The sequence below is a fragment of the Vulpes lagopus genome, chromosome 5 (genome assembly GCF_018345385.1).
Source record: "Vulpes lagopus strain Blue_001 chromosome 5, ASM1834538v1, whole genome shotgun sequence".
Classification (NCBI taxonomy): Eukaryota; Metazoa; Chordata; class Mammalia; order Carnivora; family Canidae; genus Vulpes; species Vulpes lagopus.
In genome coordinates this window covers 61,524,777-61,540,682 of record NC_054828.1, presented here as the reverse complement: position 1 = coordinate 61,540,682, position 15,906 = coordinate 61,524,777, and the positions used below count along the sequence as shown (strand labels likewise).

At 43.7% G+C, this 15,906-nt stretch overlaps 1 protein-coding gene across 1 annotated transcript in view; it reads left to right on the top strand.

Annotated features, from left to right (window-relative positions):
* MSRB3 (methionine sulfoxide reductase B3) overlaps positions 1–15,698 on the top strand; it is a 178,278-nt gene extending 162,580 nt beyond the window's left edge. Inside the window, exons 6-7 of the mRNA XM_041757528.1 lie at positions 3,684–3,781; positions 12,408–15,698. Coding sequence (XP_041613462.1) covers positions 3,684–3,781; positions 12,408–12,569 — 260 coding nt within the window. The 3' untranslated portion in view covers positions 12,570–15,698. The remainder of the gene's footprint in view (positions 1–3,683; positions 3,782–12,407) is intronic.
* The last annotated feature ends 208 nt before the right edge of the window (positions 15,699–15,906 follow it).

Below are 15,906 nucleotides of genomic sequence, written 5' to 3'. Positions count from 1 at the left end.
CTTGTGAAATGTCTTCCATGACACGGGACATGGTTGTCCCTGTCAATCTCCACTAATTAAGATTTGGATGACATATCAAATATTCCATCTTGAAAACTGCATTTCTCCTACTGCACAGAGACACCCTGAATTTTGGGGAGTTTGGAAGAGGTATTTTTCTGTTCGGTTGGTTTTTTATTTGTTTTGTTTTGTTTTACTGTCTCTAATGATATTTAAAGAACGCCATGGGAAACAACTAATAAACTATTCAAGTGTCAACGGCTTTCCCAGAAACATTGAAATCTTTTGAGAACCCTTACCTACTCCGTGTCACTATACCTCATCCTTGTCTACTCTTGAATGTAGTCTTCTGGAAAATTCTATACATATTTAATTCATGGAGACAAAATGTATAGCTGTGTGGTTTGAGAGCTCATTTGAAAGTGGTTCCCTCCCCTCCCCTCCCCAAAATTTTTAATAGGCAATGATTCACAATTGTTAACAAAGAATTAGAATGAAGAAACCCCAAATAGAACTGATAGTTTTCTCAATATTATTACCTAAGGTGAGCTTCTAAGTATTTGTGGTTATTTTACATAAATGAGTAAAAGATCATCCATGCCCCAAACTAGATTGCATTATTTATGTCATTACTCTTGAACTTTCTCTTTGAACAGTTTGGTTGTTGGTGAGAGAATCAGTATTGTTTAGTATTCATTCATTATCTGCTTCCACTTAGAAGCTCATGAGTGTAACAAGGTGGCTATTAACCAATCCAGACGTGGCACTAAACATATTTCTTAAAACCTGCAATTTCCTTCCTGTTTGAGTATTGAAACAAATGATGTCTTGGCCTTCTATTGAGGAAGAAAGTAGACCGTGAGAAGGGAGTTCTAAACTACAGTCAGAACACACAGATTCTAGCTTTGGCTCGGCCACTCACTGCCTGTGTAGTGTTGGCAAGTACCACATCTTTCTGCTCCCTCTCCCTCTCCTCCCCACAAAAAATCTTGTTAAGTTAGTGACCTAGATGATCTGCATGAATTTACCATCCTAAATAAAGAATAAGCTTACTCTACCTATAAAGAGAGGTTTATTATTTGAGTCAAGTTGGATTGAGTCAAGTTGGATTCTCCAATGAAAAAATAGCATTGCTAATTTCTTAACCTAGTCGGTAAAAAAGGGATGTTGATTAGATTTTCTTTCTCCTGTGGTAACTCAGTGATATCCCATAAATATCCATCCCATTTTCTTGTTTGTGCGGACTCTGCCTTCGGAATGCTCACCACCTACTCAGAGAAGAAAGCATGAGAACAAATAAGTCAAAGATCCAGTTTGAGGGTGGCCTGGGTGGCTCAGTGGTTTAGCACCGCCTTCAGCCCAGCGCCTGATCCTGGAGACCCGGAATCGAGTCCCACGTCAGGCTCCCTGCATGGGGCCTGCTTCTCCCTCTGCCTGTGTCTCTGCCTCTCTCTCTCCGTGTCTCTCATGAATAAATAAATAAAATCTTTAAAAAAAATCCAGTATGATAAGTAGAACATGATAAATATAGATAAGATGAAGAGGTAGCGTATACACACACACACACACCTATCTTGAATTCTAGAAATAGGAAAATGTGTGCATGATGGAGGGGAGCTTTATGGTAAAAACAAAAACAAAAAACCTCTTTATTTGTTTACTACTGAATCAAATACGTCCCTCCATCATATTAGGTGTCATATACTGCAATTGAATGAGTTATAATATGGGAGGTTAAAAATATAGAATGTTCTCTTTCTTTGCATAGCTAAATTATTTTTCAGTGTCTCCAGACATCACCTTTAAACCTCTCTTTCTGGGGATCCCTGGGTGGCTCAGCGGTTTGGCACTTCCCTTTGGCCCAGGGCACGATCCTGAAGACCTGGGATCGAGTCCCACGTCGGGCTCCCTGCTTGGAGCCTGCTTCTCCCTCTGCCCGTGTCTCTGCCTCTCTCTGTCTCTCTCTCTCTCTCTGTGTCTATCATAAATAAATAAATAAAATCTTAAAAAAAATAAAATAAACCTCTCTTTCCTAGCCATTGGCACTTCTGCCGTTGAGCAAAGAATACCTAAATGTGCCAAATAGTCATTATAGACCAAAAACTATAACCTGGAGTCTAGGTTATTCTCTTTAGAATCTAGAAGACAAAGAGAGGTAAGCTTTCTTAAGAATACTGGTGTGTCTTGGCATAATTAATTTTTTTTTTTTTTTTTTTTGCAGAATGTGATCTTATACCTAGAAAGTTAAGGTTTTCCTGGTGATTTGCAACAATCTTGAACTCAAATCAAGGAATTGGAAAGTGTCTCAGCTCTGGGGGGTTAAATCCAGGACAGACTGTGAAAGCTACACTGCTGCATAGTGGGGGATGGGGGTTTGGGGGAGTTTCTTACAAAAACTTGGCCTGAGCTAATTTGTTTTGTTTGAAACTGGAAATCATATTGTTGAAGTCTGCATTCTGTTTTCTTTCAGTTGGTGTATTAACACAGAGCACCATGTTTTTAAAGGGCTTCCTCCTTTCTACAGGAATAAATTTGGCTTCTGAAAAAGAAAAAAGATTGTACCAGCAGTTCAGCAACATCACACCTCTTCCATCATTTTGGGCTTCAGCTCAGTAACTCCAGACAAATTTTGTGGAAATATGTAAAAACATGCCTAGAAGTACTGAGCGTAAAACCTGACTGTACACTCATAAACATTTGTGCAATCTTATGGTCCTTATCATTGAGTTTCTCAAAGCTGTGTGCATATTTTAAAAATCATTAGAATAAATGAAAATGGGAACAAGATGCTATTTCAGAGAAGGTGCTCCCTAGAGATGCCTGAAGAATACTGCTCTATGACTTTCCTCTAGGAAGTGAGCAAGCTTCTTGCCCATAAAATAGATAGAAGCTGCTTTCCAGATACCCCTGTCTGGAGAAATTAGATTAAGATGGAAACTATGGAATACTCATTTTTAAAAATATTTTAACCATACAAACTCAGGACTGAAAAAGCATGCATCCTAAAGAGGCCTGGAATAACTGAAAAGTTAGCAGCCAGAAGAATTGGAATAAAATAAATCTTTAAAAAATAAATAAATCTATTTTTAAAAGGTGGTGGGGGTGGGGAGGGGAGGGGTGGCTGGGTGGCTCAGTCAGTTGAGTGCCCGAGTCCTGGTTTAGGTTCAAGTCCTTGGGGTCCAGGGATCAAGCCCTGTGTCGGGCTCCACGCTCAGTGGGGAATTGGCTTGAAGATTTCTCTCCCTCTGTCCCGACCCTCCTCCCGCTCACCCCCAGCCCCTCTCTCTTTAAAATAAATCTATCTTTTTTTTAAAAAAAGGAACAATTGGGTTGAGTTTTGGAAAATGTCACACTGTTAAGACTCATAATGAGTACCCAGCGCCTCAGGATGAGAGACAAAACCAAGGGGCAAGAGAGAGCTTTATAAATCCAGGGGTGCTGTAGAAAACTACTAGATGGTCTAAGAAGGCTTCTTGAAACATAAACTCCCAATGCAACTGTAATCCAAATGTGAGGAAGTTATTCAGCTTCTGACTTTTTTTTTTCAGGTTGAAGAAGTTCAGCATGATTCATATCCTAAAGGTTTTCATTCTTTGCTTAGTAATTCTTTAAATTTATATTCTAACCACAGGCTGTCTCTCTCTCTCTCCTCTCTGTCTTGTTCTCATGCTGCCCTGCCCCAGGTTGGCCTTCGTTCCACGATGTGATCAGTTCCGATGCAATCACATTCACGGACGACTTTTCCTATGGGATGCACAGGGTGGAAACAAGCTGCTCTCAGGTCAGTTAACCTCACCCCAAAACCCACTGTGCTGCTCACTCTGCACCACAAACACTTCCTGGGTTCCTGTTTGGCTAATATAGCAACTAGGGCCATGTGACTGTCACAAAAGGGACAGACGAGCACAAGGAAGTCTCCGTAAAGTCTTAATGAGATCCCAGTCGTCAGGTGTTAAGTCCAAGAGAATGCCAGTCATTGGCTTCAACACTATAAAAAAAAAAAAAAAAAAAAAAAAAAAAAAGATGGGTAGGAAAAATCACCTTCAGCTGACTGAGTACAGTGGGGAATGGGCTGTTCTTAGGATGTATGAAGTTTTTATTACGTGACTTTATAGAATCTGATGTTTGGAGAGTCCCCCTCTCCCTGCAGTTCTGTGCCCCAGTTGTGCAGCTGTAATGCCCCTAATGGTAATGATCCAAAGATGGTCGGTCAAGACCCCAGAGACAGCTTTCCCTGTGTGGGTGAGGAGGGAGGTTGGAGAAAGGCAGTGGGAAGAGGAGGTCCAGTAGTGGGCCTTATGAGCTCAGAGTGAGAAAACGTGATAAGGCAATGCCATCTCTGCTTCTCCCAGTGCACAGACCTCTCTCAGTTTCCAAGGATGTTCCAGTTAGTTCCTATCACTCTGCTCTAACCGAATTAGGACTGGCTCTACAGGAGAAAATGAGCATGTGTTGAGGAGACAGAAAGAGTTAATCTGTCATCCCAATCAAGAAGACTTGAACTTGTGGGTATTTTTGTATTTAAACTCAGAGACATAGCCAGAACCTTCTGTACACAGAATTAGAGCAACTGCACGTTCCATTCTAGAGGAGGTAGTCCTGTTCTAATCTGCTGTAAATAAGTGAAATGTAGGGTCTGAGTATTGTGGCACTGAAATGTTGGTTGGGGGATGTCTGTTGCGCATATCAGAGGCAAAGGGGGCACCATCCGGCAGCTGAAATAGCAAAGTGATTGCCACGTGGGCCTCCCGCAACATTCTTCTACTTGCCCTTTAACCCCCTTCGTCAGGCACAAGACTTTTAGGGAGGAGGTGGCATATTTACTACCAAGTAGGGAGGGAGATTGGTTAGAACCTAACCATCTGATGAATTTGTGATTTCCTTTTTTTAAAAAAAATAAAGCTAGCGAGTTTACTGTCTTCTAAGTATGAGGACCACTCTCTCCTTGAAAAGTAGACTTCATATTTTACCTAGGTCGTATTTTCGGTCCACTCTTGTCTCTCACAAGTCTCTCACGAGTCTCTGAGTGAGATAGTGGAACTTCCCGATCCTGGGTCTCACCCCCAGAGATTTTCAGTGACTTGGCTTGTGTGAGGCCTGAACGCCAGCGAGTTTTAAAAGCTGCCCTGGTTAAGGCTCTCAATAACCTTGTCAGGTAGACACTGCTATTCTTTCGTATTTTTCAGTTGAAAAAAGTAAAAATTAAAACACAAAGAGGACAATGACAACTTGTGTAAAGCTACACCAATTTAAGTGGCAGAGCTGGAACTCGAATTTGGGCATTGAGCTCCAGAGCTCTAGGGTGCTTAGCTAGTAGATCACCAAGAGTCATTAAAACAACAAAAAAATCCTGTCACCTCTAGCAGTTGGTTTAGTTCAATCAAAAAGCTTTGATTCAGCTTTTAGAATCAATTCAGCAATTGAATTAATATTCAATTGAATATTAATCGAGATTTGTATAACTGCCACAAAAACTATGATTATCTCCCCCCGGAATCTAAAATATCCAACAAAAAAGTAACCGGGTAGGATGGTACTAGTAATGTATAACCTAGGTACATGGTACTTAACAAACCTCTTTTAAGACAACAGTTGTGTTTCGTTGTAAGCCGCCTTAGAGGCTGTTGCATGGCGCCTACTTTCCTTTTTATTCAGAATCCACTTTCAAACATTGAGTCCATTGAGAACCAAATAAAAAAGGGCCAGGAAAAGTGAGGTGTAAGATAATGACTTTCCTTAACGCTCTGTTGGCTGATGTCTCTGTGACTGATTCTTTCAATTCACAGAGTAAACCTTGGTCCTTTCTCGGGGCCAACCGCAGAGATGATATTAGTAGTGGTCAAGAAAAGACCATTATGAAGGGGTTCTGTTGTGACCAAAGAGAAATGAACCCTATAAACAACATGATATAAGAGACAATAAGCTAAACCAAGTACAGCTCTCAACGCTTTGGCCAAAAGCCTAGGTGACTGTTACTGTGCTCTGGGCCCTTTCTGAATAGTTGGGTGAAGAACTAACACTCACCTATCCCTTCTGGCTTTTTCCCCTGCCACCTTTATTAACTCAGATTTGGAAAGCGGATGGTGACTCTTTCTTAAATAAAAGTCTTAAATTTAAAGAGAAGAGGGGAAAAAAAATAAAGAGAAGAGGGAGGGAAACTTGTTCTATTAAGCCGTGTCTAAAAATACATGCTCTGTGAAGTAAGTTTCACGGGGAAAATAATCGGGTTCCAGCAGTAAAGAAAGTCATGTTTGCTGGATTCTTCTCCCTGTGGGCAGAGTGGGGGTCTGTCCACGTCAACAGAGCAGGAATTGCTCACTAAAGTGTGCTGGGTATCGTTTGTTCTTTCTTTCTTTCTTTCTTTCTTTCTTTCTTTCTTTCTTTCTTTCTTTCTTTCTCTTTTGTTCTGTGTTTCACCCACACATTTATTTTCCTTTTGTTCTACATTTTTCTTGAGTCTTTTTTTTCCCATTTTCTCATTCATCCTTTTTTATCTCAACTTGGAAAAAAATAACTGGCCAAATGCTTTCCCTACTAGAGTGACCACGTGTATTTCGTTTCCTGGTTTCTCATTCTTATTGCTACTTTTCATGATCCATTTATCTTTTTTTTTTTAACCTTCTACTCTTTCAGTTTATGTGTCTCTTCCCCTACCCACAGTTTCTCCCATCATTTCCAGAGGAAGGGATAGTAGGAAACTTCATTCTGATCTGCTTCGCTTCTTTCTAAAATTCTGATCACATTTTGAATTCACGTGGCGTGTCTTTTGTCCAGATTGAATCGCCACAATGTGGTTTGTCTGACGAAGAACCTGTTAGATGCGTTAGGGACCTCATAGACATTCTCAGTTGGACATGTTATGCCGAGTATTTCTTTCCTTATGGTAAAGATGCAGCATCTACACATGACGACCCCCGTCCTGCCACCTTATCCAAATGAGCTAAGCTTCCATGGACAAAACCAGTAGGCTCGAAGTACTTGCTTGGCTTTTTTTTTTTTTTTTCTTTCCTGTCTGTCGGTTCCTAATTCTTGCTCCAGTATTTAGGATTCTTCTTTTTTCTCTTTCTTCTGTTTGCTTTAAATTGTGATGTAGGACATTCTATGCAGTGAGTTAGACCCCCTAGTTGGGTAGGAATTATAAACGTGCTGGGAGACATACTCTAACCCCTCCTTATACTATCCAGTAGTTCTTCCTTGTGTCCCATGACTCCTTTAGTCACATATCTTAGTAAGATTTTGTTGAGAAAGTTAAAGATTGATTCAGTACTGTCAACACTCTTAAGACAAATAGTGCAGTCAGGTCCTTCTGAAAGAATTGCTGTGCAAGGAACCTCGCACATTACCTGATGCTAAGTCAACAACGCAGAAAACGTGCGAGGGGGCTGGAGGGTCTTCAGTGCCTTCTGGTTCGATTCCTGCTCGCGGAGGAAATAGGTTGCCCCGTTCCATCCCGATTTTTGTTGCTTTTACTGTTCGCTTTTACTGTTCGACCCGCTGAATTGAGGGCAGTTACCTCTTCAAGGAGGAATTACATTCCCGTCATCCCTTTCTTTACTTTCAATCTGCCCGCCTTAGTGGGCACGTGTATCTTCTCCCCAGCTATGGCAATTTTCCACCGATTTGCAGTTAGAACTTTTTAAGATTTCATTCACACTTTTCAGCTAGTGATAAAATATACTGCATCTATCCTCATTTCACTACCTGCTATGAATAATCGTTTGACAGCGTCTCCCTAATCCTCCAGCCGAGCCTGGTAAGCAGTGCTCTGTCAGGAGGTACATTCAGTGCAACAAGGGAAGAGTTGCGCGGTGTAAGCTGTAGTTCAGAGAAGTAAGCCCCTCCTGGTAATATTTGGGGAATTCCTCCTTCTTTAGATCAAAATTCTACATCTGCAGCAAATGGGAGACCAATAAATCACTTAACTTTTGGTAATCATCTTTAAGGAAACCATCAGATCCCTGGGTTTACCCAAGTTGGAGTCTATTTATGCCGGCTGCTCTTACTAGCTGGACTCTATGATAGGGTCCCTTAAGTTTGTTTTAGGTCACTATTAATTTGTTCTTAGGCAACCAAATCAACAGAAAGGTAAATACCCACCAATACACGGTATCTTTCAAAAGTTAAGCAGTTTTTGGTAAAACCCCAAACCTTATTAATCTTTTGCAGATGACAACTCCTATATTGCTGATGATTAAAGATAGCCATGTGTTACAATACGGTTTCAGACTCACAGCCCATCTCTCTTTTTCTTGATCTTTCAGTAAAATCATAATGCTAAACTGGTGACTTCACAATCATTTCCTTGGCAAAAGATTAATATCACAAGCACAGAGGAAAGAGCCCTACTTACATACAAGTGTCTTCAATAACGGTGGGAGAAAACAGGATACTACTGGCAAAGTAAATTGCTTTTCTTCTTAAACTCTTTTCTCCTTCTCATCCTGCCCCATGTGCCCAAGTCTAAAAGCCCTGCTTTGAAACTGCTTCATCTTGTAGATCAAACACTTAAGAGAAAATGACAATAATAAAGCCCAAAACATCCTAGAAATAGCTGGGAGAAAACCCTCTAGAACAGTTGGAAATACATCAGTGCGGAAATATGTAACTGTGTTGAATGCACTATTTGTGTTTCTCATGCACACGATTGAGAATTGCAGTCAGATTTTAAGGAATTATGTTAAATTTGATGTTCAATCACTTTTTGGGGGAGGGGGATGTCTTTTCCCTTGGTTCTCTGCAGGTTCTTTAGTTGCCAACTTTTCTGAGTGGGAGGCTTAGGTGATAAAAGATTCCTCTGGGAACTTTAAAATTTTCTTTTGAACAATTATCTCGTGCTCTTTCAGAATGAGAGCTAGAACATTCGGTTGTAGTGTGCATCTTACCCATAAAATAAATGGCATAACTGTTTTAAAACAACTTTCAAAATGCACACTAAAGATTTTACCCTGAAATAAATCATTAACAGCAGGTTTCAGAGATTTCTTCGTCGGGCAGCCAGTTTGTTTCAGTTACAACCAGGTGTGCTGAGATCCCAACACATTGCCAGTTGGCTGGGGCCAGGGAGGCAAGAGCTCGCAGGCGGCTAAAGAAACAATGCATCACTGACAACTTCCATTCATCATCCCAGCCTTGGGCCAGGGGTAGAAGCTGGAAAGAATGGGCTCCATGTGCATTCCCCTCCGGGAGGAACCTTCAGGGCTTATGCACTTTTCAAAGAAACCCGGTAATAGTCTTTTATGGGAGACTGGGTGTACCTGGGAAGGAGCAGAAATGGTGCTGTGCGGTTAGGCTTCCTGCAGACAAATGGCTTCGCAGCTTTGCAGGAGGTGGAGTGGGCATGCATGTGGTGGCCCAGATATACATGAACACCTGGCTGTGTTTTGAAATGTGGCTCCTCCCTCGGTTGTCTGAGCCCGGTGTGAATCCTCCAGAACACTTTGGGCAAGCCTGATGAAGCTATCACTATCATTCGTAGGGGACTCACACCTTTCCTGAGGCTTTCCCCACCCCTACGATCCCCAACCCAATATGCTGTTTGCCAACGATTTTTGTTGCTTCATTCCAAGTTCTCTTCCTCATCCCCCTGCCTTTTCCTTTTGGATTAGGGGCATCTAGAATCTGTGTTTTTCTTTCTGTGTAAGCAAAACACCCAGTTCCAGATTTAGCAAGTGAAACTGCAGACCAATAGCCAATTCAGTGCAACAGATTGAATTGCCCTAAGTTGGATTTGTTAAAGATGATTGGGGAAATGAAGACATATAAGATAGTCCCAAAGAGCTTCAAGCATATCCTTGCTGTGTCTTCTTTTTGGAGTAAGGTAAATAGCACTGTTTTCTAAATATGTCCAAGAGATGATGAATAAAGGTAACGTCAGTTGTTTTGCCCAGATAGCTGTTTTTGGTCATTAAAAAACAAAAACAGAAAACCTGTCTGAGGCCTTTATGTGAAAAATCCTCCTCTCAGATGCCAAGTGATCAAAGTGCCAGAGCTGCATGTGAGACCAATAATGGTGCACACATACTGGTCACCGAGAGCTTGAGTTCCTGTTGGCCTGCACACTGACTGTTTTGGCAGGCAGAAGTAGGTGTTTTCCTGTGTCCACTGGGTAAGCATATGTATTTTTACTGGTGCATCTTAGCTGCTGATGCCTGAAAATTTGGCATCAATTGTTTATAGAAAGGAAAAGCAATCTGAGCTGTCAGCCTTGATATTACCTAAACCTGCATAGAATGTGGTAAAATATTGCAAGATTTGTTTTTTAGGCCTGTTTCATATTTTCCAGGCAATAGATCAAATCAGTTCAGGGTTCATTTTTAGTTCTTTAATAAGCTGACACAGTATGTTGGCAGTAAAATAAGAATGCACTTTTAACATGGAAGTGCCATATAGTCAGAGTTGCTATTTGTGCTATTTATTAATAACTAGAGAACCCCTGAGAATTGAGCGTAGCACTTTGGATAGGGAAACTGAGATTATAGTTCTTTCCATTGTAATGAGCACCGTCCTTCACTTCTCTCTCATCATCTCCATTTGGTTCATTAGCCCAATTCCCATGTCAATTCCTACCCTCTTTCCCTGTAAATTCTAAGGGTTTTGTATACCAACCGAGCACAGTGAGAAGAATTAATAAATCAGCTACAGGCCTTTTCTCTCATGGCCTTCCCTAAATCTTGACTCTTCCACCTACTCCAAATGCTCCTCTGATGTCCACTCCTTTGCTTACTCACTTCCTTTGGCTTCTTATTCCAGAGTCACCCCAGAAGAATAGCCCCTCACCCTCATACCTGCAATATCAGCCCCCACCCCTGATGCTTCATATCACTGCCTCTTTTCCCCCTCTCCTTGGCATTTATTCCCACCTATCATACTTGATAGTTGATATTTCTTTGTGTATTATCTATCTCTCCCACTAGAATGTCAGCAGCGTGAGTCCAGGGGTTGTTGCCTATGTCTGCAGAGTCTGAGACACTGCCTGGCTCCGAAAATACTTCAATGAATGAATGGAAGTCGTTTGCCCCAGGCTTCAGTTTCCTTGTTGCATGACGATTGATGTGTTTTCACAGCCCGTTTGAATATGATGCACTATTGTCTCCTTATCCCTCACTCCTGTCCCTGCTCAGAAAAGGTACAAGAGGGGCACCAAGTGGCTGAGTGCCACCAAGTGATTGAGCATCTCCCTTCGGCTCAGGGTATGATCCCGGTGTCCTGGGTTCAAGTCCCGCATTGGGATCCCCACAGAGAGCCTGCTTCTCCCTCTGCCTGTGTCTCTGCCTCTATCTCCATGTCTCTCATGGATAAATAAATAAAAATCTAGAAAGAAGAAGAAAGAAAGAAAGAAAGAAAGAAAGAAAGAAAGAAAGAAAGAAAGAAAGAAAGAAAGAAAGAAGAAAGAAAGGGAAAGAAAAGAAAGAAAGGGAAAGAAAGAAAGAAAGAAAGAAAGAAAGAAAGAAAGAATAGAAAGAAAGGGTGCAAGATAGTTAAGTGTGACATATAGTGTTGTCACCGGAGTCGTACCCAGTGTCGGAGTGGCTAGTGCAGGGGGCATTGTGCACCGAGCCAGCCTTTCTGGAGAAACCCTCTCTGGGCTGGATCTTTCTCTAACCTGTCACAGCCACCCAGCCCTCCTGCTGTCCTGCTGCTTCTGTCTGGGTCCTGGGCCTCCTCTCCTTCCCCGAGCTTCATGGATAGTCGGCAGCACGGATTCGAGCTCCTTCCTTGCCCCCATAACACGGGGCCCGTGGGTGGAGAAGCCAGGACACTCCACCTACTGGGAGTTGGAGTAAAGTGACCGTGTGGGCTGTGACATTCTATTCGCCTCGCTCGCCGGCCGGCCCGGTGACCGCGTGGCACACATCTGTTGAGCTTTGCCGTGGCCTTGCTGGGTTCCAAGGACGTCAGCACTTGTCTGATGTGAAGTTTACTGCCCATGAAAGCAAACGTCCCCTCTGTCCGGCCAGCTGCGCAGTGTCTTCTGCAGGGGACTTCTGCATCTCTGAAGCCCACCCATCCAAAGCCAAGAGTAACGCCAGGGATGGGTGGAGGTGGGTGGGGGAGACTTTATTCCACGTGTTCCTCACAAGGGGGGGAGGAATCCATAAAATTCATCCCATTTGCTCAGCCGCTCAATTCATAAAGCCACAGCAAGCATCATTCAAGGGGCCGAGAGACCACACGGTCACCAAATACAGTGGCTCCTACCCGATGTCGGCTGTGCCTGGTGCCCGGTGTCCCACTCCCGGCCTGTGGTGCGGGCCGCCCCAGAGCCACCCTGCGCTGCCACCGGCCGGGCCACCTGTGGTCCCGCTGCTCTGCAGGCTGGGATCCGTCTACACCACTGAGTGTGGGCCCCCTGCAAAGCCTGCGGTGTCCACGCCATCCCCTTGACCGTGTCCCTCTTCTCTTTGCAGTGCGGGGCTCACCTCGGGCACATTTTCGACGACGGCCCTCGTCCCACCGGCAAAAGATACTGCATCAACTCGGCGTCCCTGGCGTTCACACCCGCGGGCGGCGGCGCCCAGGGGGGCAGCGGGCCGGGCGGCCCGGCCGCGGGAGGCAGAGCCGAGCTGTAGGCCCGGAGCCCCGGCCCAGGGTCCTCGTGGCGCAGCTGGGTCCAAAGAAAAATCAGAAAACAACTAAACCAAAAAACAAAACAAAACAAAAGAAAAAAAGAAACAAAACCCCAACAACTCAGAATTGTCTATCTTAGATATATTTTTTCAAGAACTCTAAGGGCAGTTTTGTGCTTTAGATCTTTTTCTTCTTTTTGCTTAGACAGAGGCCTCAGGCGGCCATGCACCTGGCCACCAGCTAGACCCAGATGGTTTGTGGCCTCAGTGGTGGCCGTGGTCTGGGGACCCTCTTTCCCAAGCCACTGGAGTGCCACTTGGCCTGATTTTCTCTGAGCACGCAGCTTCTTTGGGGATCCCTCCCCCCGCACTCCCCCTTGCTTCAGAGGCAGAAGGTGCTGGGCTCGGGATCCCCCGGGGTGGGGGTGGCGGTGGAAGCCCAGCACCCAGGGCAGGGCACCCAGACCTGCGAGACACGAGGCCCGAGGCCCCCGCGCAGGCCTACCTGAGACAGGGGCAGACTCACGTCTTCCGAGACTTCTCAGCTTTGTGGAAAGTTTGAGCTAAGGTCGTTTATTCTCACTAAAAGGGTGTGAAGGTCTAAAGTCTTTCCTTATGTTAAATTGTTGCCAGATCTGTGGGTCGGAGTGGGGGTGCAGGGGTTGGGGGGGTGCGGTGCACTGAGTGTTGTGGTGGAGAGAAGTAAACATTACCTTACTGGTAGGCCTTTATTTTATTTTATTTTCCATCGAGAACATTGGAATGTAGGACAACTGTAAAATGCTGAGCCCTGTTTTTGTCCCAAGTCCACAAAGAACAGCACCTGCCATTGCCTTTTATAAGTCGGTCCCTCCGCACCTACTGCCAGCTGCAGCCAGGAGGACGTTTTGGTAAATCCCACTGTGTAAAAAGAAAACGTTGGGGACAGCACACCTCATCAAGGCAGCAGAAATAAGAGAGCGTGGAGAGGACCAAAGAGGAGGTCCTGGGTAGGAGAATACCCAGTGCTGAGCAGAAAAGCCCACAAGATACTACCAGTAATGACAGACGCAGCCCAAAGCGGGGGACCTGGTGGTGTAGAGGTTGGAGTGAGCTCCGGGAGGATGCTAGGGGTTAAATGGAAAGACCCAGGAGCTCAAGTCCCCCCGCCTGCTGTGTGACAAGGGCCAAGCCATTGAGCCTCTCCATGCCTCCTCTTCATATATAAACTGGGACTTGCATTATTTATAAAATAATTGACACTCTCAGGGCAAAATTACTATATTGCTGTACAATCAAGATTTGTGTCGTAAAATTAAACCGATCTGGTTCTAATTGCCTCAGAGGCTGAAGCCCAAGGATTTGAAATGGAAAGAAGCAGAGAGAAGGTTGACTTAGCTGATTGGTATGGAAACAGTTGGGCCACGAGCCAGAAATTTTTCTTTGTAGCAATATGGCTGGTTTTACTCTGAGGAGCTCAGCTTAGTTGCTGTGTAACATTTGGCCCATTGGAATGGCTGTCACTGTGCACAATAAGGTTTCCATAGGTAGGACCTGCGGTGATTTAAGATCATATCGCCAGAGCTGGGTTTGAGGGTACAGTTTATGATTGATAGATATGGTGTTTGAGGCCTTGAATGCTAATCCTGAAAGGCAGTTTTTAAAAAATACTGTAAATCTTTGAAAGCTTATGAAAACTGACATCTTTCCTTGTAAGCACCAAGACAAAAATAAGAAAGAGGGACACTTGACAATGAGAAACAACGAGAAGTTAAAATGAAAAGTCACAAATCAAAGTGGCAGTGTGGTCATGTCCACATCCTTCCATGCGTCTACACGTACTTCTGGTGAGGCCCTGATAATCCAGTGACTTTACTGTCACGAATGCTCTTGCCTCATGATGCCGGGTAAGTCATGCTCCTCATTTCTCAGCTCCCAAGCCTTGCACCTCAGGCCCTGGGGGGTCCCTCTGGAGTTGAGATGTAAGACCACTGAGGCCTCGGCTCGCGGACCAGGCTAGCAACCCATGCTGACCTCACAGAGGGAGCCCCGTCATTTCCCAGAGACCCAAGGATTCTTTGTGGGATCCGCTAACGAAGGAAGTCTCCAGAGACTTCCCTGAGACAGCATATGTACATCCGTCCTTTGGGCCACACAGCACTTCTCACATTGCTCCAGCTACTGCCCCGGGGTGTCCTGGACACGAGCCACCGTGTTGGGGTAGACAAGGAAGATGAATGAGGGGCTCCTTCCCTCTCCCCAGAGATTCCAGACTCTCATTGTTCTCCGTTTTTATTATAGGGCTTAACATTTCCCTCAAAAAAAAACAAAAAACAAAAAACAAAAAACTTCATTTCTAATCCTTTGTCTTTGTTTCAAGGAAAGCCAGTTTTTCCTCCTACCACATTTTCCGGCATCAGCTTTAAGAAAAATGCAACATCCATTGAAAAAAAAAAAAAAAAAAAAAGCAGGGTATATGCATGTGGTTTAATTCCAGATTGCTTTTGAGTTTAAGTGGTATCAACTTTCAGTATATTTCTGTCTTATGTTAAAGAAATATATTACTAAAACATTGGTGAGCAATAATGTCAGCTGTCGAGCACTAGATTTATTTTTGCAGGATATGGAGCGCAATGAACTGCGTCAATATGGCAAGGTGTATGTGATCTGTGGGAGTTGTGCCATTTAACATAGGAAATGCACGGGACTTTCCCTCTGCACTCAGCCCTTACTGTACCATTAGGAGATACAGGTTTCTGCTGGTGTGTAAAACGTCCATCCGTATAGTCATGCCGAGTGGATCTGAAGAGAGCAGCAGTATATATATTCTATTAGAGAACATTTCTATATGTTTAAACTTCTCACTTCTTAGATGCATTAAAATACTTAAGGCAAATGACATAGCAATTTAAAAGCTTCTCCGTGTTCATTGAATTGAAATGCCTTGCTTTGAATGTGGAATATTATGATTATGAAAGGGATTATCGTTTGTTCTGAAGGTCAACTATTTTTGTCTTTAGATAGCTTTGTAACACTTTTTCTCCAGACAACTCGGAACTTTTGAAAAATGTCATGAGATTTTCATTAAAAGGACCCTTTTCCTATGTTTATTGTATACAGAAATTATGCAATAAAATTTCTTTATAAAAAAAATGTCTTCTTCTCTGATTCCTAGAGACTCCTGTTATTTTTAGCACAGATCCATGGACACCCATTGGAGTTTGCCGTAGATTGCTCTGCTGACCTCCTCCCAGCTGATGTGTGTGTGGTTTGTATAGAGGGCCTTTTATCCGATGTGGCCTTTGCACGGAGGGGCTCTCATCTTGGGGTCAAGTCTGAGGAAAGGCCCCCAGACCCCAGG